This window comes from Toxotes jaculatrix, chromosome 10, assembly GCF_017976425.1.
Source record: "Toxotes jaculatrix isolate fToxJac2 chromosome 10, fToxJac2.pri, whole genome shotgun sequence".
Taxonomy (NCBI): domain Eukaryota; kingdom Metazoa; phylum Chordata; class Actinopteri; family Toxotidae; genus Toxotes; species Toxotes jaculatrix.
In genome coordinates this window covers 27,847,165-27,869,325 of record NC_054403.1, presented here as the reverse complement: position 1 = coordinate 27,869,325, position 22,161 = coordinate 27,847,165, and the positions used below count along the sequence as shown (strand labels likewise).

At 43.6% G+C, this 22,161-nt stretch overlaps 3 protein-coding genes and 1 long non-coding RNA gene across 5 annotated transcripts; 1 reads left to right on the top strand and 3 right to left on the bottom strand.

Annotated features, from left to right (window-relative positions):
• Position 1: 1 nt before the first annotated feature.
• LOC121188082 (transmembrane emp24 domain-containing protein 9) lies at positions 2-4,828 on the bottom strand. The gene is made up of 5 exons (XM_041047648.1): positions 4,648-4,828; positions 3,397-3,497; positions 3,164-3,289; positions 2,668-2,814; positions 2-2,446 (listed from the first exon to the last, which is right to left on the bottom strand). The coding sequence occupies exons 1-5, from the start codon at positions 4,793-4,795 to the stop codon at positions 2,297-2,299; spliced, it is 672 nt and encodes a 223-aa protein (XP_040903582.1). The 5' UTR covers positions 4,796-4,828; the 3' UTR covers positions 2-2,296.
• Positions 4,829-5,156: 328 nt separating this feature from the next.
• On the top strand, positions 5,157-7,953 carry tmem216 (transmembrane protein 216). Its single transcript, XM_041047647.1, has 6 exons — positions 5,157-5,183; positions 5,761-5,774; positions 5,866-5,959; positions 6,776-6,868; positions 7,407-7,608; positions 7,746-7,953. The coding sequence occupies exons 1-6, from the start codon at positions 5,174-5,176 to the stop codon at positions 7,759-7,761; spliced, it is 429 nt and encodes a 142-aa protein (XP_040903581.1). The 5' UTR covers positions 5,157-5,173; the 3' UTR covers positions 7,762-7,953.
• On the bottom strand, positions 6,221-10,413 carry LOC121188083 (transmembrane emp24 domain-containing protein 9-like). The gene is made up of 6 exons (XM_041047649.1): positions 10,263-10,413; positions 9,797-9,897; positions 9,529-9,654; positions 9,095-9,241; positions 8,683-8,798; positions 6,221-7,767 (listed from the first exon to the last, which is right to left on the bottom strand). Exons 1-6 carry the CDS (start codon positions 10,408-10,410, stop codon positions 7,764-7,766), a joined length of 642 nt encoding a protein of 213 aa, XP_040903583.1. The 5' UTR covers positions 10,411-10,413; the 3' UTR covers positions 6,221-7,763.
• A 2,396-nt stretch (positions 10,414-12,809) lies between these two features.
• LOC121188084 lies at positions 12,810-21,369 on the bottom strand. 2 transcript variants are annotated; one of them, XR_005894681.1, is made up of 6 exons: positions 21,201-21,369; positions 16,681-16,771; positions 15,357-15,452; positions 14,721-14,873; positions 13,592-13,633; positions 12,810-13,171 (listed from the first exon to the last, which is right to left on the bottom strand). It is a non-coding gene; the product is annotated as an uncharacterized LOC121188084 (long non-coding RNA). The 2 variants fall into 2 exon arrangements; XR_005894682.1 differs by lacking the exon at positions 13,592-13,633.
• Positions 21,370-22,161: the final 792 nt, after the last annotated feature.

Genomic DNA, 22,161 nt, shown 5'->3' with positions numbered 1-22,161 from the left:
ACCAAATGTGACAAAACTTTATTCCGAGTGCAATTTTAGACAGATTTCACATAGAGTCTCTCTAAAAATAAAATAAATTCATGCCCCTCTTCCAGCCTAAAACCTTCACCAGCGATTCAAAATCTAAGCCCGGAAACATTTCTGAAAACTGAAACCTACCAGCAACATCAGCCGATCAACACAAACCACCAGGAAATAAAAAGCGCAACAAAACCTTAAAAACTGAAGAGTAAGAACAAACTGCCCGACTGACGGTGTTTTCACTCCAGATCCAGACTCATTCCACAGAAAACACTTCACTGCTCTGCTCTCTCTGAACAAACTGGTGGTGGAAGCTGAGTATTCAGCAGTTCAGCTCTGGGAACATGAAGTCAGCTTTATAACGACAGTTTGTGATTTGTGTTTTTGTTCGTCTACACCTGCAGTGGCAAAAAAATCTCGAGGTAAAGATCATCGGCAAGTTTCAGGAGCTGGAGGTGAAGCAGAGCTGAGGCGTCTGTCTGGGACGTTTTCAAATTACTCTTCACCAGATGTGTTAATCATTAATATTAATGGGAAAAGGATGAATGGATGAATGGATGAAAGGACGCCTCACGGTGGATAAGCTTCCTCCACCTCCACCTGCAGACCAACACCGAGCCACAGTCAGATGGACAGAAACATACACTGAGTCTGGACTCAGACTCGCTCAAATGCACAGTAACCAACAGGAAACGGTCTCTTCTGGTCTGAGTTCACTGAACCAGGCTGAGAGACGACAACCCAAACAGGCTGGTCCCAAAGAGCTGAGAGCAGCCGCGTCACAGTTACCAAAACGTTTGCTTCGACCCCAGATACGGTGAAATCTGAGCATCAGAAGGAAACAGTGTGAGTGACGACCTGACAGGTCGCTGTTCAATCCTTCCAGTATCAGCTCATTAAACTAACGTTGGCACTGAAGCCAAAATTCTGACAACGTGATGAAACAAAGCCAAGATCTGAACAGAGCTCGTTAGTCGGGACGCTGACAAACTTTCTTTAGCTATACATCATGCGAAGGCTGCACCTCTCGTCCTTTCTGAGGACGAGTTTGTTGTGCATGTCCTCAGAAATTCAGCCCACATGAATCCCATGGCGGGTGGAGGCAGTGACCTCCAGCAGCAGACTGAGCAAACACCGACAGCAGCGGAGGAACGATGGAAGCCGGGGCTTCGTTATCCATTCATCCGCTCATTTCTTTGATTTAACAATTAACTGCTGCATTTCAGAAACAAGTGAACGTCCATCACGACGTCCGACAGCAGAACGTCAGGTCACCGTTTGCTTTGTATGACATGAGAACACGAACGCATCAAATCCTCACATCTCACGAGCTTTTACCATCAAGTGTTCGGCATTTGTGCTTGAAAAAATTATTCTCCATAGACAAGTATAAAAAATGATCTGTCACACTGAAGCCTTGTTTCTGTGAGTCTGCCTTTTTAAAACTGAGTATGTTTCACATCTAACTCTGGAAAATACCGAGGATTGGGCAGTAACAACTGATTACATCACTGATGGCGTTTCAACCCGTTTTATTCAGTGTAGTTGCGGATGATGGAAGATGCAGAGAGTGTGAGAGAGTTAAGATGTCTGCCGTCTCTCAGAGGACACGGAGCAAACTACCAGCTTCAAACTGACGTTACGTGTAAACCTGACTTCTGTTTCCGTGCGCGCGACTGAACAACATCTCTAGTGGCCAGTAACATGTCAAGTTCTCACAGCGAGTAACGAGAAAGAAAAAGGGCAAATTAACAACAACAAAGAGAAACCTGTGAACACGTGACTCTGTCTGGGAGCCGTCGGCTGGTTTAGTTCGTTTGTCCCGATGCTGCTCAACTTTCTTTGATTCTGTGGAGTCAACAGGACACAACAAACATGGCTGACATGAGAACAGGAGACAAAACCCAGGAGACAAAACCCAGTCCCAGTCAAAAAGGTGAAACCGTTTTCCTGCTCCCAAACAAACATGTGATACACAGTCACGTTTTCCCTGATAGTCTACTGCAGATGTGAGGGGCTCATTACAAACAGGGTGTGTGAGGAAAACAATCAGAGCAGTCAAAATAAAAATGAAGATGTTTTCAAGCCAAATCGTGCAGCTGGATTTCTCTGCGTCCCGACTCCTCAGGAGTTCTTCCTCCAACCACAGCGACCGCCGCGGCCGCTCAGTACTGCATCAATCAGTGGAGACCAACACACACACACACACACACACACACACACACACACACACACACACACACACACACACACACACACTCCTCCAGGAGGACAGTTACACCAGCTTCTTGGCCTCGAAGAAGCTCTTGAGGTGTCTCATCTGCCAGATGCCAATGGCCACCAGGATGAGGGTCTGGACGATGGACCACCAGAGGACCCGCTGGTTGGTGCTCTCACTGGTCTGACGGAAACGCTCCTCCCGGTACTGAGAGAGGACACACAGACAGCAACGTCAACAACTGACTTTACACTGCTGACGGCCACTGTCCGAAGCACGCTGTCGGACAGCAAACAATCTGCAGAGGACGCTCAGATTTACTCTGACTCACTCTGCTCTGCTCATCGGACCCAACTTACACACAGCTACCATGTCAAAACAAACACAACACAACAGACAACAACATGAAAACACAGGCAGTGACTGACCCTCTGGTAGTTCTGCTCCTTCTGGATCTGGTCCACCTGCTCCACCAGCTGTCGGACTCTCAGCTGCAGCTCCGTCAGTTTGTCCTTGGCAGCGATCTCAGCGTAGTTGTTGGCGTGTTCTCCAACCTGGATGTCCAGGTGAACCCTCTGCAACACAACAGCTCCAGCATATTAATCTAATGTTACAGGACTGCACCGACACCCAACAGTCAAATGCTCACAATAACATTTAAAGTCAAAGTCAATGGAAAAATGTAAATGGGCTTCAGGAAGAACGAGCTGCAGCTCAACAAACTACTGCCCCCCTCAGTTTACCTAAAGATTTACCTAAACCCTGTTTATCTAGCTGGGGGTGAAATAGGTTATGTAACACAACATCAAGCTACATGGATATAAACAGCACTGTCTCTATTTCTCATTTGAAAACATACGGATGCACCTTGAAAAGCTTTAAAGGTTTACGTTAACCACAAACAGACAGTGCCTGTCTCCTCACCAGCATGCCTCCAGCAAACAGGGAGAACTTGGAGGAGTTGGAGTGCAGACAGATCTGATGTTCTCCGGGTGTGTGTGACGTGAAGGTGAATCTTCCCTCCGAGCCGTACTGACGAGACAGAATCACCTGCAGGAAACACACAAACCAGTTAAATCCTGCTGAAACAAACAGCTGATGCTGATAATGTGGTCCTGATGTCCCGATGTCCTCGTTGAGTGTTTCGAATGTTTCACCTTGTCATCTGGATCTTTGACTTCAACAAACATGCCCAGACCCTGAGTGGCTGGCAGGTACTCCTCCCTCTGTTTATCATACAGCTGAGTCCGGTAGTTACCTGCACAGACAGAAACAGTGAGAGGTGTTGTAGCCTTTTCATTTCTAAGTGCCCTAATCAGTATTCATCACATGGTCTTTGCAGGTTGTACAGTGACTAACTTCCTTCTCTGATCAGGTCTGTGAGATGTGGACAGAAAAAGTGAAGTGGATGTTTGAACTGAGATCATTTTGTCACACATACAGAACAAAGTGAAAAGAAAGAGCAGTTAACATAGTGACTCATTTCTTTATCAGTTATTTTCTGAAGTAACTGATCTTCTTGATTTGTTCAGTTCAAAACTTAAAAGCAGACGTTTCTAATGATATAAACAGAAAACCCACAGGAAACGCTCACAGTGGAGAAGCTGGATGAAGCATAGCTGTTGATTCCTTTTCTGTAAATCAACCAATGAATTCCTCGTGTCAGTAGTTATTTGTTCCTGCTCCTCTCATGTGAGGATCTTGTTTGCTAAAAGGCTCATTTACAGCTGCTGTCCTTTGGCCAGATGTTAAATTATAGTGAGGATGATGATGTTACTACAAACTGAATGTCTTTGGGTTTGGACTGACGTCTGAAGGTGACACACTGGAGTACGGTCAACTAACCGACTGATCGAGAGAATCATCTACAGGTTAAGTGGTTTACTAACAGGTGTCGGGGAACCACTTCCTGTCTGTGCTGAATGAAGCAGGGCATGCCACGCACTAACCTCCTCTGATTCATACAGGTAATTCAATGTTTACACAAGCGGATGAGCTGTTAAAGTGAGGACCACCAATCTTTACAGTTCTAAAAGTTAAAGCAAACAGAGATATTCAAGTGAAGTACAACTACAGAGAGAGATTTGAAAGAGTGAACGATATGATTTTTTAGCAGTGTGACATATACAGGTGCATAAATCAGACTAATGCGGCCGCAATATTAACATCGATGCAAAACTACACAAATATAACGTGTTTACACAGTTTGTGACTGCTCACTCTGTTTGTGTGTTTGTTTGTCACTGCATTGAACAGTGAAAATAAATAAAAGCAGGACACGTCCCTGTTTGACACTTTCTGAGGACACAAACTGACTTTAGCTCAGTTAGCCGATTAGCTAACTAGCTAAAGTTGGTGAGCTAGCAGCTAGCATTAGCCGGAGACCTTCTTTTACCGCTGACACTCACCGATAATCATCGTCTCGTCCGGGATTTCCTCTATGAAACATTTCTTCTCCGTCTCTCCGATGTGAAAATACAAAGAGGAGACGAAGCTATAAAAAACGTTCAGAAGTAAAACTGACAACACGCACGGCTGCATCCTGACAGACACCATTTTAACACCGGGAGAGAGCCCGACTGAGCATGCGCGGACACAGCAATGCCACGTAAACCATCATTCAAGTGTGGCCAATCAGCGCGCCGCAGGGGAAAGCTGGGTAATGTAGTGAGGTATGTTGTATTACATTTAAACTATGGCTGAGGAAGTATTCAAATCCTTAACGTAAGATAAAGTACAAAACCCACACTGTATTTTACTGCGGCGTCTGGTTGAGGTGAAGGTAGCAGTAGTAGCAGTAACAGTAACAGTAGTAGTGGCAGATGATGTGTTATCACATACAAGCTCTAGAGGGCAGCAAGTCAACACCACTGTGGTTTATTCCAACAGTGAAGAAGAAGCGCTTCCTGTACGCTGTTTCCATGGCAATCGGACATGGCGCCTGGTGAGTTACGTTCTGTGCTTAACAAATAAACAAACAAACCCGTCGGTACAAAACGTTACCGTTAATTTAACTTGGATTTTAAACGTAACGAACATTTAACAATATGAAGTTTATCCGCGTAACAGAACTAAGCGGAAAATAACCACAGCCGGCCCCTCGTTAAGTTCGACGGTAGCTAATAACTTTACTAACAGTTCGGTAAATATTAATATATTGATAGATTAATAGATTAACATAAAGCCAATGCAGTTCATTATCACAGCTCATTAAAGCCTCTGAAACTGCATCTATATCATCACTGAAGCTAAAACCTGGATGCTACTAACAGCGCTCGGATCACTACGATTAATATCATTGCTCCTGCGACCACCTGAGCCACTGTACTACTGATAATACTGTTACTGCTACTGCTGACACTAACTTCTGAAAAGTCATGTTTTAAAGAACTACACATGCTCAAAGACCAAGAATTCAAATTAGACGAGAAAGAAATATAAACAAAATAAAACGAATCCAGGTAAAATCAGCTGTGCATCAGTCAGCCTCTGACAGCTGCACTCTCTCTTTCTCTCTGCAGGAAGCCAGCCTATCGTATCCTTCACATCAAACTGGTGAAGAGCTGCAGCTCACATCTGGTTCCTGTGTCCTTGTCTGTCTTTTCTCCTTGACCTTGTCTCCTCAGCTTTCGTCCACCCCTCTGCAGGTTCTCCTGTACCTGAACAGCTGGTATTTTGCAGCCTTCTACCTGGCAGAGATTCTCATGTTCATCTACAAAGGTCTGTAAGCTGCTGTGCTTCCTTCCATCCATACACGACTGTTATGCAGCAGGTCTGAATCAGATTTCTCCTGTGCCTTATTTTGTTTGGAGGGTTTCCCGAATTCAACTTTATTTAACACTCTGAGAGCTACAGGAGATTTTACTTCAGTTTCTGGGTCATGATGTAAAACATGACTGACTGAAATATGTTTATCCAGAAATATGTTCAAAGCTGACGTAGACTGTGTAAGCACTGATGCCTGTAACACTTTCAAGCATAAAGATTTTTAGTTTTTATTCATTAAAGTAAATCAACAAGAGGCACACGTGTAAAAGCAAAGCGAATATCATGTACTGAGAGTACATTAATACAAATCTTTTTTGTCTGTAATTTGTCTCAAATTACAGACAAAAAAGTACAAACATTATATAATGAAAAAAATACCCAGCAGCCCTCAGGTGTTACATAACTGAACATCTCTTCATTTAAAAAAGAAACAGAACAGGACGAAATACTGACCAGGGTTTAGTGACGAAGCTGTTTACAGCAGCAAAAGAATTTACGAACATTTTATTCCCTGAAAAACCAGTACGGGCAGCTGAAGAGGTCAAAGGTCACAGTTTTAGTGTCCTAATGAGTAGAGAGGGAGAAAATTACGAGACGAATTAAATCGTTTCAAAACTCAATTTTAAGTGAGAATGAAATGAAAACTTTGTTACTCAACCGTCCACAGCCTTCTTATTATTCAAACTAATATTAAGCATAAAACCTTTCTGTGTATTAACACCCAGATTCATCGTGTTCTCCGTTTGTGTGTTTTTCGTGTGTGTGCAGGGATTTTACTCCCGTACCCGTCAGATAATCTGGTCCTGGATGTGATGCTGCTGGTGATCTTCCTCGGACTGGAGACCCTCAGGATCTTTTATGGTGAGTGAGACACCAAACAGGCTTCTGACAGGTATTAAACACACACACTCGCCTCTTTTCTGTCTAATCAGTAACTGAACAGTGTTTAATGTGAGACGGTCTTTTCAAATCTTGGTGTTTGATTTGAAGTCAGAGGCCAGTTCCTGTTCGGTTCTTTGGGTTCTTTGGTTCCACCCGGGGGAAAACAGCTGCTGGTTCATTTTAAACATCCAGAGTTTTCACTGTTTTCTAGTCTTGGCTGCTTTTTTTTACTCCAGCTCCAGCAGTGAAATATAAAAGACCTGTAATGAAATCTACACTTAGTTTAAGGTGGACGGCTGACAGCTGCTGGTGAACGCAGGAAAAATGAGGGTTAGGGTTGGTACGTGTTAAAATGGTTGGTGTGAAGACGCTGGTCTTCTTCTTCTCTGGTGAAGAAATTTCACCAGATCAGTGTGACTGTGTTCTCTCTGTGGACGAACATGGCTTCACGCTGTGGCAGCAAACAGTTCATATAACAGAGAAAGGAAACCAGGTTCTGTGCGGTGTCTCGATCCAGGTGTGAAGGGGAACCTGTGCGAGCGCTCTCTGGCCTTGTGCGTGTCGCTCTTCATCCTGGTTCCCTGCGCCGCGCTGGCTGTTTACTACCTGCTGCTGCAGACCTTCGTCCTGCGGCTGGAGTTCATCCTCAGCACCGTCCTGCTCTGCTTCTACGGCCTGGAGTTCCTGCTTGGACTCCTCTCTGTATCCGCCTTCTCCAGGTGACCAAATCCTCCGGGTTCAGTCCTGATCTCCTGATGTGGGGCTTCTCAGTTCAGGCAAAATATTTATTTATTCTTCTGCATCTGGAAATACTCGAGTTCGTACATTGTTTGTGATTTAATGTTTTCTTCTGCAGGTCCAAAGTTTACTGAGTTCACCTGAAACACAGAACACGAGGACGGATCAACAGTGAACTCCTTAAAAAACAGCTCTGTAAATATAAAACTTTGTCTGAAGTTTGACACTAAATAGTTTCTACTGTTGTTTTTATACAAACTGTTTGTAACGAATGCATCGACCTGAGATCAGGACATTTTTGTAAATAAATTCTGCTTCATTCCAGATGATTGTGTGTTCACACCTTTAACCTCAAACATACAAAACTTAATTTCACATCTGTTTCATGCTTCACTTGGTAAATGCAGTAATTAGGATGCAGAGCAGCAGGGTCACTGAGGTCACATGTACAGACACTGTCCATTTATATCAAAAGAGATGAAGCGAGAACGACTGGTAGGTGTGAGAGTGACCTGTCACAGGCTCACGGGTACGATGGATGAAAGAAAAACGTCTCGTCTTATCATGGACCTCAGCTGTCGACCTCCCTCAACAACTTCACAACTTTCCTTTACACGTTACACTGTGTGTATAATCAGTCACTGAAGGACGTCAGACAGCTCCGTGCTGTAGTCTCTGAAGATGCTGTGTGTTTGAGTCTGAGGGAAAAGGTGCTTCGCTTCATCTTTCAGAACAGGAAGACGGACGCTTCACGCTACAGTCAAGTGACAGACGTGTGTCTGAGGGGCCAGCAGCAAACCTGGATCTACTACAGGAGCTGAAAAACCCGTCTGAGGCTCTGCAGTCCAGAGACATCAGACTGTCTCAGTCAGCAACTACAAACAGGAGGACACAGATCCCAGAATGTTCCGTCGAATTCCAGTTTAACCCCTGCTTTGAATACCTGAAGTATAATGTGCTGGGAATACTTAGTGTCTGAGTTCTTCTTCTGCTGCTGACAGAGAAACACCGTCAGTAACTAAAGGTCACCAAAACAACAGGACATGCTGTTTTACCAGGAGTTGGTGTGCCAGGTGATGACGGCCACCACGTAGAGGGAGCGGGCGACGGGCCACCAGAAGATCCACATGTTGGTGCTGTGGCTGACTTCCTGGAAATGCTTCTCCCTGACCTGTCAATCAGCAAACAACACGTGGAGTTCAGCTCCTCAGACAGAACTGGAACACGATCACTGGCTGCTCCCACATGTGGACACATAATGACACAGTCCAATGACACAGTCCAACTTCTGGACTTCAGCATTAGATTCACAAAAATCTCACGACTGTACTTTGACTGAGAGGAAGAACGCTGCCGTGAGCGTGACGTGCACTGCCTGCGCCGCCATCACCTACTTCCTCCGAGCCTTGTAATCTAAAGTCCGCCACCATCTTGTCAATAAGTCTTGACCCACACAGACAGACTGACCCTCTGGTAGTTCTGCTCCTTCTGGATCTGGTCCACCTGCTCAGCCAGCTGCCGGACTCTCAGCTGCAGCATCGTCAGCTTCTCTTTGGCAGCGATCTCAGTGTAGTTGTTGGTGCGTTCGCCCACTTTTATATCCAGGTGAACCGTCTGGAACACAGCAGGAAGTTCATGAGGAAGGAACTTTATGTTAACGCAGTACAGCTTTTTAGGCTGTCGTCCCTTTGTGTGAAGCAGTTATTATAATAATATAATCAACTCCTAATATCTGTAACAGCAGTGATTGTACACGTGGGATAAATCCTGTTTTCTTTTGCTGAAATTCAGTTTGTGTCATTGTTTGCATCACTTTAGTTTCAAAAATGTTTTATCTTTTTTACCTTTATTGCATTTTGAGTTATTCATTTTTAATTATTATTATTTGTTTACGTTCTCACCAGCACGCCTCCAGCAGACAGGCCGGGGTTTGAGGATTTGGGCCGCAGGCAGATCTGGTATCTTCCTGGTTTATGTGAAGTGAATGTGAACTTTCCCTCTGAGTCGTGCTGCCGAGACAGAATCAGCTGAAGGAAACAGACACACTGGTTAACAGTGAGAAGGCTGCAGGCACACAGCTTAACACACCGACATCCACCAACATCCTGATGAAACAATCATCCGCTTGTTGTGAAAATAACTGGACTGACACTCAGCTCCAGGACGAACCTCGTCATCGGGCCCTTTGGCAACGATGTGCATCCTGAGGTCCTGAGAGACCGGGAGGTCCTCGTCCCTCTGCTGATCTGAGAGCTGAATCCGATAGCTTCCTGCAGAGAGAGACAAACAAACAAAACAAAACAAAACAAAACAAAACAAAACAAAATGTTTTAACTGTTGAGAAAAACCATCCAACAGTTTTAATGAGATCTATCCATCAGGTGGACTCCTCGTTTGCTCCTCAGGTGAACCTGGTATCCGCCCACCTTTATGACAGACGTCTCAGGAGGAGCGAGGACAGAGGAGACCGTCCCTCAGCCTGTCCAGCTTCAGACGTGACACAGTATAATTTGATTTGAGAGGTCAGATATGAATCTAACGTGAATGATCATCGTGTCATAAAACGGAACTGAAGTGCAGTCGGTCAGCTGAGGGAACTGGACCGTCAGGAGGCGGGTTTCCGTCACAAACTCACCGATAAGCATCGTCTCGTCCGGGATTTCCTCTGTGAAACATTTCTCCTCGCTGTCTCCGACGCGAAAGTACAGAGACGAGACGAAACTACAGAAAGAAAACACAAGTAAAACTGTCCAAACGCACGGCTGCGTCCTGACAGACGCCATCTTCAGGCCGCTACTGAGTCTGCGCGGAGCCAGGGGCCGCTGGGTGTTGTAGTTCTCACAGCTAGTGCTAGCCACACAGTATTTATGTCCGTGAAACTGCTTTACCTTCATGTTGTATTACCTGCGTTAGCAGCAAAATGCTACTGACGTGTTTTCATCTATATCTTACCATTAAATGTATGAAGACAAAAGTTAGCAGCTAATATTACTGGCACTGTAGCTTCATGTTAGCCGTGTCCAGAGTTTCGCAGCTAAAGCTAGCCCTGGTGTATTCAGAGGTCAGAAGGAGCTAAAGCTTTTCCCAGAGGCCAGAACCGTTTCTTTAAAAACAAAGTGGGGTTTCTGTTGTGATCTTGTGGGAGTTTCCTGAGTTTCGATGCTAATTTAATGCTGCTGTGTATCACTGTGTTCTAATCAAAGCTGAAATCAAACAGCAGTGATACACAGTAGGTGTTTAAAATGCTATTTTGTGCCATTTGGATTTAAAATGGAAGACATGACTCTGACTGTGAAAAGTGCACAGAAACTCTTGAAACTTTCCAAAACACACTTATTTCCCCGCACTTTGCTTTTGCATATATTCAAAATACATATAGTTTCAGAGCTTTGTCAACTTTTTAAGGAAAAGTTTTCTTCCCTAAGCCGTCTCTAATCTGAGATGACTAATTTAACAGTAAGCGAACAGGCAGAATGTGACTGCCGGCGTTGAAAAGAGGATAAAGAAAGTTGAATTGTGGCTCGACCATCGGCGCCGCTCCTCCTGACCCGCACGTTTGTGCTCGCAGGGCATTTGTTCTGCTTGTCAAAGCCGCCGTCCGATTGGGTGAAGCTCGTATTAAAGAGATCAGTGTATTTGCATGTTTCCACGATGGCTGCCTCACTCGTTTCCCTTTGTGAATATAAAGTAGACAGAACTTAAAGCTGAGAGGTTTCATTACCGAGTCTATCGCAGCCGCGCAGCTCCTGCCACACAAATTAAATTGTGCCACTTTGCTGAACACCGACCTCTGTTCATAACTGCGGCCTCATCTCCAGCGCCCGCAGCCGTAAGCCTTCACAGAAACGTTGAACAAAAACCAACAACAGACACATGGTCATTTATATTTTTACACATTTTCTTTAAACTCAAAGACTCTTCAGTCCGTCCTGTAGCTTTCTTGAAAGTTTCAGCTTACCTCCTGCTAGAAAACTAAACTGCAGTAATGATCAGTATATGATAATATCTCAGTCAAATGTAGCTTAATAAACATCTATTTTATACCGTTTTATTTAACCTATTCTAACCCTAACCCTGAATTCTGTTAATGAGATGTACATCATCCCTGTTCAAAGACTTTGTTCCCAGAAAGGAGAAACGGTTTTACATTTTGGTCTCAAACAGGTTCCCGTCTGTCCATCCACACATTTTTTAAAATTAAATTCCGCCTAAAATTTGTAATAAAATTTAGTCGAGCACACATTTCAACGTATACGGAGAGTAAAGTGTACTATAAGAATCACTATCAGTGACTTAATGAGTGCTTGAGCTTCCACGGAGCTTTTCCTTCAGTTATATTTCTGTTTTCCCGGTAATTCCAGTAAATGACACACTGCTTTCATGGAAAATTCCTGAAAATCAAAAGGAAATTATTGGAAAATTATGGAGCAATAACATCCGACGTTACTGAATCTATTTCCAGACAATCAGAACATTTTATTCTAAGTCTCTGCAAATGATCTCACTGTAACTTCAATGTTTTTTCTTTGCTTTCTGTCAAGTTAATCTGCACCTGCCTGTAAAACACATCACCCACCAGGGTTTCATGTTTCTACATGCTGTGTCTTTAAATGATGTTACATCACTGTTTATTTAATATTACTGTGTATGTAAAGTTTCTGCACAGCTGCAGTTCTGTGAGTGAACCAGTAGATGCCAGTAAAACTCCACCAGCCTCAGGTGTTAACCCTTCAGAGGGAGGCAGAGCTGTTCTCGGGGTAAAGCAGAGCGAGTCATGTGATCACTGTCTGAATTCAGGTTGCTGAGGACTGAATGAACTCGTCATTAGACCATCAGGGATTCTGGGAAGCATAAACAGTGAGGCCCTCGGTGTGAGGCTTTGCCTTGGTGAAGGGTTCAGCGCTGTAAAGCACCAACCCGTGGATGTTCACTGGGCCCTGAGGTGAAACCTAATGCTGTGATCTACAGTGTGGATGTGACCCTTTCAGGCCCAGGACAGAAACCTCTGCATCTCAAAGTCTCTTATCAGCTCCAGCTGTGGATGTGCTGCACATTCTTTCTCAGAGCAACCAGGAAAATGAAAAAATGATTTCAGTGAGTAGTCAGGATTTATGGTAAATTATATACTCTCGCAGAATTTATATTTTTATTAAACTTTCATTCAAATTGCGAAGGTGTGAGATGTAAGGATTCATTACAGAACAGTAACACGACTAACCAGTATAACCAGTGATGAATGTAGATCCCAGGTGAACAGGTACCACTCAGTTAAACTGCCAATGGGACGTCAGCGTTCTGCTGGGACTTTTTCTTCCTCAGTCGTCTGAACAACTCTGAAGCATGAAGAGGAAAATGTTTTGCGGTGGAAAGTCTGAGTGAGATCTACCAAACTGATGAAGTAAAATATCTGTGATGTTTACGTTACGGTGCAGCTCCGTGCAGGAGCCAGGATGTGGAAGATGGAGAGAGAGATGGAGAGCAGTAGAAGAAGAGGCAGAGGTCACGGGAGTTCAGCTGGTTCCAGCGCCCCCTGCTGCTGATTGGCTGGAACAGGCAGAGCATTAGATTAGAATCACTGACTCCACCTTCAGGTACAGTAACTGACATTCAGAGATCCGACCAATCACAGCTCTCCATACTGATGCTTCTTACTGATTAAATGTTGACAAAATCGTGAAAACTTAGAGCAGAAGAAAAACGATCGGTGACATTAACTATGACTGGAGAGCACATTAATAAACAGGAAAACAAGAGTTAATCATTCATCACTCATTAATAACGTTCTAATCTCAGAAGTTAAAGATAAATTAATCACACTATAAATATTTTCTTCTAAATGAACCAAATGACTCATTAGTTATTATTATGCATCAAAATTGTTTGTAAAATGAAAGAGGCTGAGAGGCGAAGCAGCCAATCAGAAGTAGAGCTGCCTGAGGAGGAGGAGGAGGAGGCGGGCCTTACAGAGACAGATGGATGGACGCCTCCCGCTCTCTCTCCTCTCAGCTGTGTTGACACAAAGCAGAAAATGATGATTTACTAGGTGAGCTTTTATTCATGCCTTGTCCCAGATGAATAAAGATCAAATTAGAGGTTTATGAGCTCCGCTGTCTATCCTGACATTTATATGAGCTCTGGGCTCGGCTCGCTGTGATTTATGTTTACAGCGGCGCAGGAAGAAAAAAAATAAATAAAAAAACAAATGAAGTAGCCTGAAATCATATTCTAATGCTCTGTCAACAACAGCAGAGAGGCAGAGAGGGATGATGGGAGCAGGAGATGAAAGGTGAAGAGCTAAATATTCAGCATTAGCATGCTAATATGCTAATATTTGTTTAGGATGCTGACATCTCGCATGTTAAGGTGGCGGCCTGAGCAAAGGCTGGATCATGGACGGGGCCAGACGGGGCCAGACGGGGCCACGGCCTGGCTGAAAACCTGCACCACCATTCTTTCTTTCCAGCTGACTGACTGACTCATCAGCTCATCATTTCTGGAGCAGTTTATTTTCTGGATGATGGAGAGATAAGACTCCTGTAGCAGGGGACATTAGGGACCCAACAACATAGGACCCTCACCGCAGCGTGTCCACCGTCAGACTGTGGATGAGGTGTTTAAACATGCAGCCTGTTTCATCCTCTGGATCCCTACACACAATAAACAACCTGCAAACTTTATTCAAACCCACAGAACTTTATTTTAAATTCTAATGCAGAGCTCAGTGTGTCAGCCTGAAGTCTGAGGAAACGTGTCTGAAATCATGCAGCAGACATCTGCGACCGTACAAACTGTGAGAGGGGACGCGCTTTAATCAGAGGATTTATAAACCTCACTGCTCCAAAAGGTTTCCAGAATAACGGAGTATAAACATTCAGTCCTTGGAATATTTGTAATTGAAAATAAAGTTTTCCGTGTTTGAACAAAGCATAAACACATTGGAAGATTCACATCTGATCTGAAGAGCAAACATGAGACAAACACCACTTTATTTTACAGTGGAGACACAGGGACGGTCTATGAGACAACAGGCCCCTGGGCACGGACATAAAAGGCCCCCAGCCCTCCTACAGAGCAGCAGGGCCCCCAGACTCACCGTGGCTCAGAATGTAGTTTGCTTCTGTTTGTGTTTGTTCTGTCTGATTTCAGTCGGTTGTGTCGGTGCTGTTTACCCGTCCGGTGGTTCGATGTCTCTTCGTGGTCCCTCTGTGGTTAGTTCACATCCCTCTGTGGTGGCGTCATCAACTTTCTGAAAAGAAATGTAAAGAGTCCTTTCAGAGGCGATGGCTCAGGGGCCCCCGCTCTGATCCATCTATCTAGATAATCTGCAGCCACTTGGTGGCAGTGAAGCACTGTGAGTCCACTGTGGGAGGAAACAGAGAAATAACTGGATCTGTCACAGAAGGTGGTGAAAGAAGAGGAAGAGGAGGAGGAAGGGAAGGAGGAGGGGAGGAGGACAGAATCCATAATGTTTGTGATCAGTCTGAGGAAAACAGTGGAGGAAGATGCACATTTACAGGGGTTATGATGATGATGAAGCCCATATGATCCAACAGAGAGAGAGAGAGAGAGAGAGAGAGAGAGAGAGAGAGAGAGAGAGAGAGAGAGAGAGAGAGAGCTTCCTGTCAGTCACTCACTTAAACAGGAAAACAAAACCTGACTGTCATACCTGTCTCATAAAGAATCATAGAGAAAAGAAAATAATGAGCTAATGAGGGAGAGATCATTTCACCTGTCACCTGTGGAGGGAGGGGCTGTGAGGAGGTGGACGGCACAGGAGGGTTTTCCATGGAATAAGCGGGACCATCATATGTGCAAGGAATAGTTTCTGAAATAAAAACGGTAAAAATATAATTTTCCTTCACTGCTGGAAGTCAAACATACAATATGCCACGTTCTCCTCTGTAAGTTCCACGTTCTACCCTGTGGCAGAAAATGTAAAGTTCCCTGATGGAGACTGAACCTCTCAAACATCTTCTGTGTTTGTTTACACTGCTGTGCTGTGTTGGTATTTTAAATTTAAGGAAGCAAAAGGTGATGCTAGCCTCGGGTTTGTGTGTTTTCCCTGTATGTTTGTATGCAGGACCTAATGTGCTGCATGTAACACTGCAGCACTGTGCTGGTTTTTATTCTTCATGTGCTCAGAATGGAAAGTTATTCTGCTCTGTATGGTTACAGGACACTGTTGTTGTGCTCAAATATATTTTTATTTTCATATTAATTAGACTTCACAAGAAAATAACTAAACAGAATATGCCATTCACTGGCCTAAAGAGTAATTAGAATGAGAGAGACTGCCACGGAAGATGAGCACAGCATGTTTGTGGGAGGACTTGTTTCCATCATTGAAGAAGGGCCATCTTGAAATAGCACCACAGTACCAACCCTGTTTTCTTCTGAACCGTCCCTGGTATGAGAATTTAAGAACAACAACATTAAATAAAATATTTTGAAGCACAGATGAAGAAAACATGGCTTTTTAATTCCAGTGTTTTTAAGCTGCTTTAAGCTTCTTTCTGTTTAACAGTGATCCTGTGAATCATGGAGGCAGGATCCGCCTGCTTTAGGCTGATGGTGTCTTGTAAGCTCACAGGACACAATACTGACACTAATCAATCAATCAATCAATCAATCAATCAATCAGTCAATCAATCAGTCAATCAGTCAATCCCAGTAGCACCTCTCAGCGCAGCGATCTGCACATGGCAGCTACAGAACAGCTGGAGTCAGGGATCCAACTTCCTGCATTTGTCCTGAACAATGACAGGAACTGCAGAATCATCCACTATGAACATTATGCTGGTCTGACCAAGATCCATGTGACAGCTGCTGTTTAAATATATTTATAGTTAAATCAGTTATAATCAATAAGCAGCAGCAGACAGACTCAGTCAGAGAGCAGCTGCTGAACACAGCGCAGCATTTAGCAGCTAAGTATTTTCCCTCAGGAGCTGGTGGAGACCAACACAGAGCTAAAAGAGAGGGACCACTGGACTGAGAGTCGATGGACGGTGATAAGTCAATGTGGAAATATGAGAAACTGCACATCGTCTCACCCTGTGGACTCTTTTCCTCGTCCATCGTGTCATCTCACCGAGCTCTGCTCTGCTGAATGTGTTTCCAATGTGCAGATATCCTCCGTTTCATCTGTGAGAAAAGAAATATGGAGTCCATTAAAGCGTCACAATGAAGGAATCTTCCTCTGACCTTGCATTCCCTCAGATATTCCCGGACACGAAAAGCTGCCTGAGCTGCCTCAGAGGTTTTATCCACATTTAAAACACGCTCATACAAACTGAATAAAAACACCAGGAATGTTTTGTATCAACACAAATCTCTGAAGGTTGGTAAATATCAGGGCTGAACAGTTCAGACAAATTACAACACGCTCCTTCAGATGGCTAATTGTTGCCGTCAATATGCTATTTGTTCCCTTCATTTAGTTATTTATGTCCTGAAATTACTTCATTTATTAGCTCAAATGAATAATTTGTGCCCTGAAAAAACTAAATTGTGTTCTCAGGTTCCTTCATTGGTCCTTCCGTTCTGTCTCCTGGCAGCGATTTAACTTTAACACCTTAGTTTTAGTTTTTGCAAACTACAGCAAACAAAACATTCGGCTCACAGATGAATTGCTAAAGGGGATGAAGCTGTCGATAATATTTCTCCCGATGCTACAAAAAGCAAACCCATCGCCTGACAGGACTGTTGATACAGGAATATTCTGCAAAACCCAAGTAGAAATGTTGTCATTACAGTTGGCAGCAGTAAAAATGGTCCGTTTCTCTGCAGCATCTGTGCACAGCAGCTATGGTGCGGTTTAGGTCGAGGGAAGGTTGAGTTTATGGCAAATAAAGGGACGAGGACCAAAACAACACGACGACGAGCAAACAACAGGCTTCCAGGCACGGGACGGAAGTCCAGGGAGACAAACGAGTCCAAAGTGGTTCAAGCATTTAGCCACAAAACCCTGCACATTAACAAACTGCTTTTCAGCAACACTGCTGGAAGCATCACGTGTAAAGTCAGAGGCAGCTGGACGGAGGGGTGAGAGGCAGGGTTGGTTTTAAATACGCAGACATCACCTGTTGGACTGTGACATGAATGAAGTGTGATCACCTGCAGGAAGGTGCTTGTTTTATATCTGTGGTGTGTACACACAGCAGCCGTGTGTTGTTGCACCTTCCATTTGACGCCTCCGCTCCACCACACAGACCGAAGCATAATAAAACACCAGCAGCGACAGACGGAGGAATGCTTTTTTATTTCTCGTTTTCCACTTTTGTTTCATTCATGAACACTTGATTCATTCCCTTCTCTCTGAGGGGGAGTTTAAACCTCCGCCTGAACCTCAGAGAGAGAGATGGACGCCTCAGCGTGGAGATACCGTGCTCTTAATGCTCAGCCTTATTAGACCGGACACTGCTCATAATTCTCCGTCTCTCGCCGATGTTTAATTCATGTTCCTCTCAGTCTGACACATTCGGCTTCATTTCAGCTCCAACAAAGAGCAGCTGCTAATGGTCTTTTCAGAGAGAAGGATTAAAATAAAACACACTGCAGGATGGGACGAGGAGGGAGGATAAACGGAGAGAAGGAGAGACCGTCAGAAAAACAGGAACTCTGTCAGAAACATGTGAACTCTTCAGGTACGTTCAAAGCCAGGAACGTCTTAATCCCAGAAAATTAACCTGAAACAAAGACCGACTGTGATTAGTCTGAGAGACTCATATCTGGGTTGTCAGAGGTTGATTTAGATCATATAGAGATGTGGAAAGGCCAGTAAAAGAGAGAAATCCTACAGTACTGCTGAGCACAGTCTCAGTCCAGAGTCAAAACACAGACCTATCAACACCTGCATCTACCGACACAACACACCTGAACTGTCGGCGGCAGCTGAGCTGCACTGTGTGTAACGTGGGTTTTTAAGTTTTAACAACAAAGAAGAGAATGTGAAATAAAAAAAAGACACAATCTCTGGTTGTGTGTTATTAATTCTGATCTTTCTTTTCTGAAACGCCCATCGTGAGTCTGACCTGGCCTCATGTTACAGGAGTGTGAGGATAATCAGTGGAACGGTCCTGACAAAAGAAAAACCCAGTAACGATTCCTAAAAATCAGTATTTCTAAAAACAAGAGGCTCTACTGAATTTTCTACCAGCTAATCTGAAGCTCTGTGATTGGATGTTTCTCACCTGGGACTCGTAGCTGACTCGTAGTTTACCTTTTTATTAAAGACCCACACATTTTCTAACACAGCTGCTCATCCTTTGTTCTGATGATTCGACCACGAGAGCCTTGTGTCCACCCAAGACGTAAAGAGACAGAACTGTCAGTCACGCAGTGTCTGTGAGGAAACCGCCTGGGACTGTTGGTCCCCCGAAAAGCTGAATCACAGTTCAAAAGATTTTTAGATCATTAAATCACAACAAAGCTCCATGAAACATCGTCTTGATATTAACATTTAATCAGACGACTGTGGGTAATGTCAGTAAAAATGTGGCTCGTTCTGGACGCAGAGAGCTGGAAGAAGACACCCGACTGTCAGTTAACTCAACCTATAGGCCCAATAGTTTTTCATACTTCAGCCTGTTTAGAATCTCCCTGTTCTCTGTATCCACACACACCAGACCACACAGGAACATGAGCATCAGCCAAAAACACAGCACTGACATTAATATTCAGGTCATCCAGTTTCACCACTGTAGAAATTAAAGACAAAAGAAAAAAGAATTTCGGAGCTTTGAGGAGCTGCATGTGTGATTCTGATTCTTTCTCTTTGATCCAGAATCAGTGAGTCAGAGGAATACTAAAGAGCGAGGAAGCATACGGCGCTGCGAGTGTGAAAGTCTGGGCTGAGAACAACAAATTCATCCAACAAGAACGAGCCTTAAACCGTCGGTCACTCGGTCCTTCGATTAAAACAGCAGTATTTACATATACCATGGGTAGTTTAACCCATAACAATTCATCTGGTTCAGCAATCACATGTAGGCAAATCTGGTGGGATCAGAAGTCCGAGAGTTATTCTAAGCAAAGAGGAGCTTTCTCAGCATCACATCAGGGCTGAAGGTCTCTGAGAGGGCAGAGCACTGACTCTAAAACTGTTTGCAGAGAGCTGGATCAGGCAGAGGAAAGTGGCCACATCACCAGAGGATCAATGCATCAAGTTTAGTTCAGTGAGAGATAGAAAAGCAACTTGATCACAGATACAGAATCAGTTCAGTACAGAATCCAAGACTCAGCTAAAGCACTGTCAAAAGAAGTTTGTGTTGCTGTGGTCTCAGAGAATGAGGAGCAGTTTCTAAACCACTTCTCAGGAGGAGAAACAAGGACAAACACTTGGGGTGAGCACAAAAAAAAAACAGCATTTGGATGTTTACAAATGAATCACAGTCTGAGATTCATGGCAGCAACAGAAGGAGACCAACAGGAAAATGATACCACAGTGAATCACACTGAAACACGGGGAATGGAATATTCAGGTCTGGGGGTGTTTTCTTCCTCTGGAGTTAGACACCCACAACTCAGAGCTCTGCAAGAACCACTGGAAGACCAAAGAGGACCAGTGAGTCCTGACTGTCGTGGACTTTCCTCCACAGTCATCTGACCTCAGCCGCACTGATACTAAAGGAGGCCACGCATCCTGTGACACCACAAGAAGCTTGACAACTCAGATCATGCCGGGATCAGGTGGATCATCAGGTTCAGCACAAACCCATACATGCAGCGTGTGTTCATATTGTCATTAAAGCAAAAGTGGGACAAACCAAACCAATAATATGAGCATCAACTCAGTCCATGATATCAAAAGAGTTTCAGATCAGAGTTTGAGCTCAAAGCTCAGTTCAGATTCTCTTGTTCGAATATTTAAAGCAGCTCATAGTTCTGAGGTTTAATTTCAGTCAGGTTGTTTAGTTTTACCAGGTCAAAAAGTCGTTAGTGTTCGTCGTCCTAGTAAAAGACTTTGTTCAAACTTCTGTAAGTGTTTTCCTTCTTCTGGGTGAACCCTATTATTTGTATAAGTTAACATTAGAACGGAGTCTTTACGAATCTTACAACACCAGTGAACTTGTGCAAGGAGGAAGGAACAGCTGAGATCCCTCTGTGGTGAAGAAGCCATCAGCTACAGTTACATATCTTTACCATTAGTTTTACATGCTTGTACTTACATCATGAACTGAAATACAATATGAAATCTCTTTACACCTTATAATCTTGATCAAACCCATCATTTTTATTCTCACACATCTTAAACCTTTTCTTGCACTCTTTCTGAACACTAGATATTTTTTGACCAACGTTGTTTTACAGGATACTAATCATATTAATTACTCAAACATATAAAACTAACTACAAAAATGAGCAATAAAGCTACAGCTCACATTTTCTTCATGTTATCAGAGAACTATGCGCCGCGTTATGAGCTTTTAACATGTTACTATACCTAACTATAACTATCGCATTTAGCATGTAGCACATTAGCTAGCAAACAGACACACACCTGCACCGCAGCGTGACGAAGCGAAACAGGCTACCGCCATTAGCTACATTAGCTTAGCTGAAAACGACTCACCGAGACAGTCCAGTCACAGTAAACCCACATCGACAGGCTTCGGGTCGGCCCAGTCACCTCTGGTCTCCCTTCCGAATACGTTTAAATGGTTGAAACTAACTTATGTGCAATAACCGACAAGAGTTTACTTCTCATTCCTCACTGGCTAGCATGTGTTTCTCTCGCTGCGTCGGTGTGCGAACTGACGCAACTGCTACCTGAAAGGGGGCGGGACTTGCTTCCTCCCTCCTATAGCATTTCTCTATTGTGTGATTGGACCAGTAACAATAAAATAAACTTGACGGACACATAAATCAACCAAATAACTTAAAGTAATCATAGTTTTGTGGACCAGAAAATAGCAAGAAAACAAAAGTATGACCGAATGTCAAATATTTAACGAAATAGGAAAATTCTGTTTCTGCTGGGTTACATTAAGCTGATATTATCATTCAAAATAAAATTCCTAAATTAAATGAATACATTAATACCAAGTCATGATCAACAAGTCCAAAATTAAGTCCAAGTTTAGACCAACAAATTAATTCAATTCAATTTGAGACCAACAAGACTGAAGTTGTTGTGTTTGAAGAGCTGTTTGATTCTTTATGCAGCCTTCTTCTAATTCACAAGTAAAATAACAAAGTTAAAGCAGAAACAGTGAAACTGTTTTCCTCTGACACAGTTACAATCGTGTAATTTGCTGAGCTCAGAGTTTTGCATGACTCAGATCCACAGCAGATCTTATTACGGGACGTTATTTTAGTTTTATTTCTTACAAAAGTGACTTGAGAGTCAAAGCAGAACTCCTCCTCCTCCTCACTGATAAAATCTCATGGCATTCTCTGAGGCTGCAGGTGAAGAAGAAAGAGGGAGAGTAGAGGAAGAGTAGAAGAAGAATGAAGAGGAAGACATGAGGAGAAGAGAGCAGAGGGAGTTCTGAAAAGCTTTTTTTCCACCTGGTTTACTCAGCAGCGTTCTC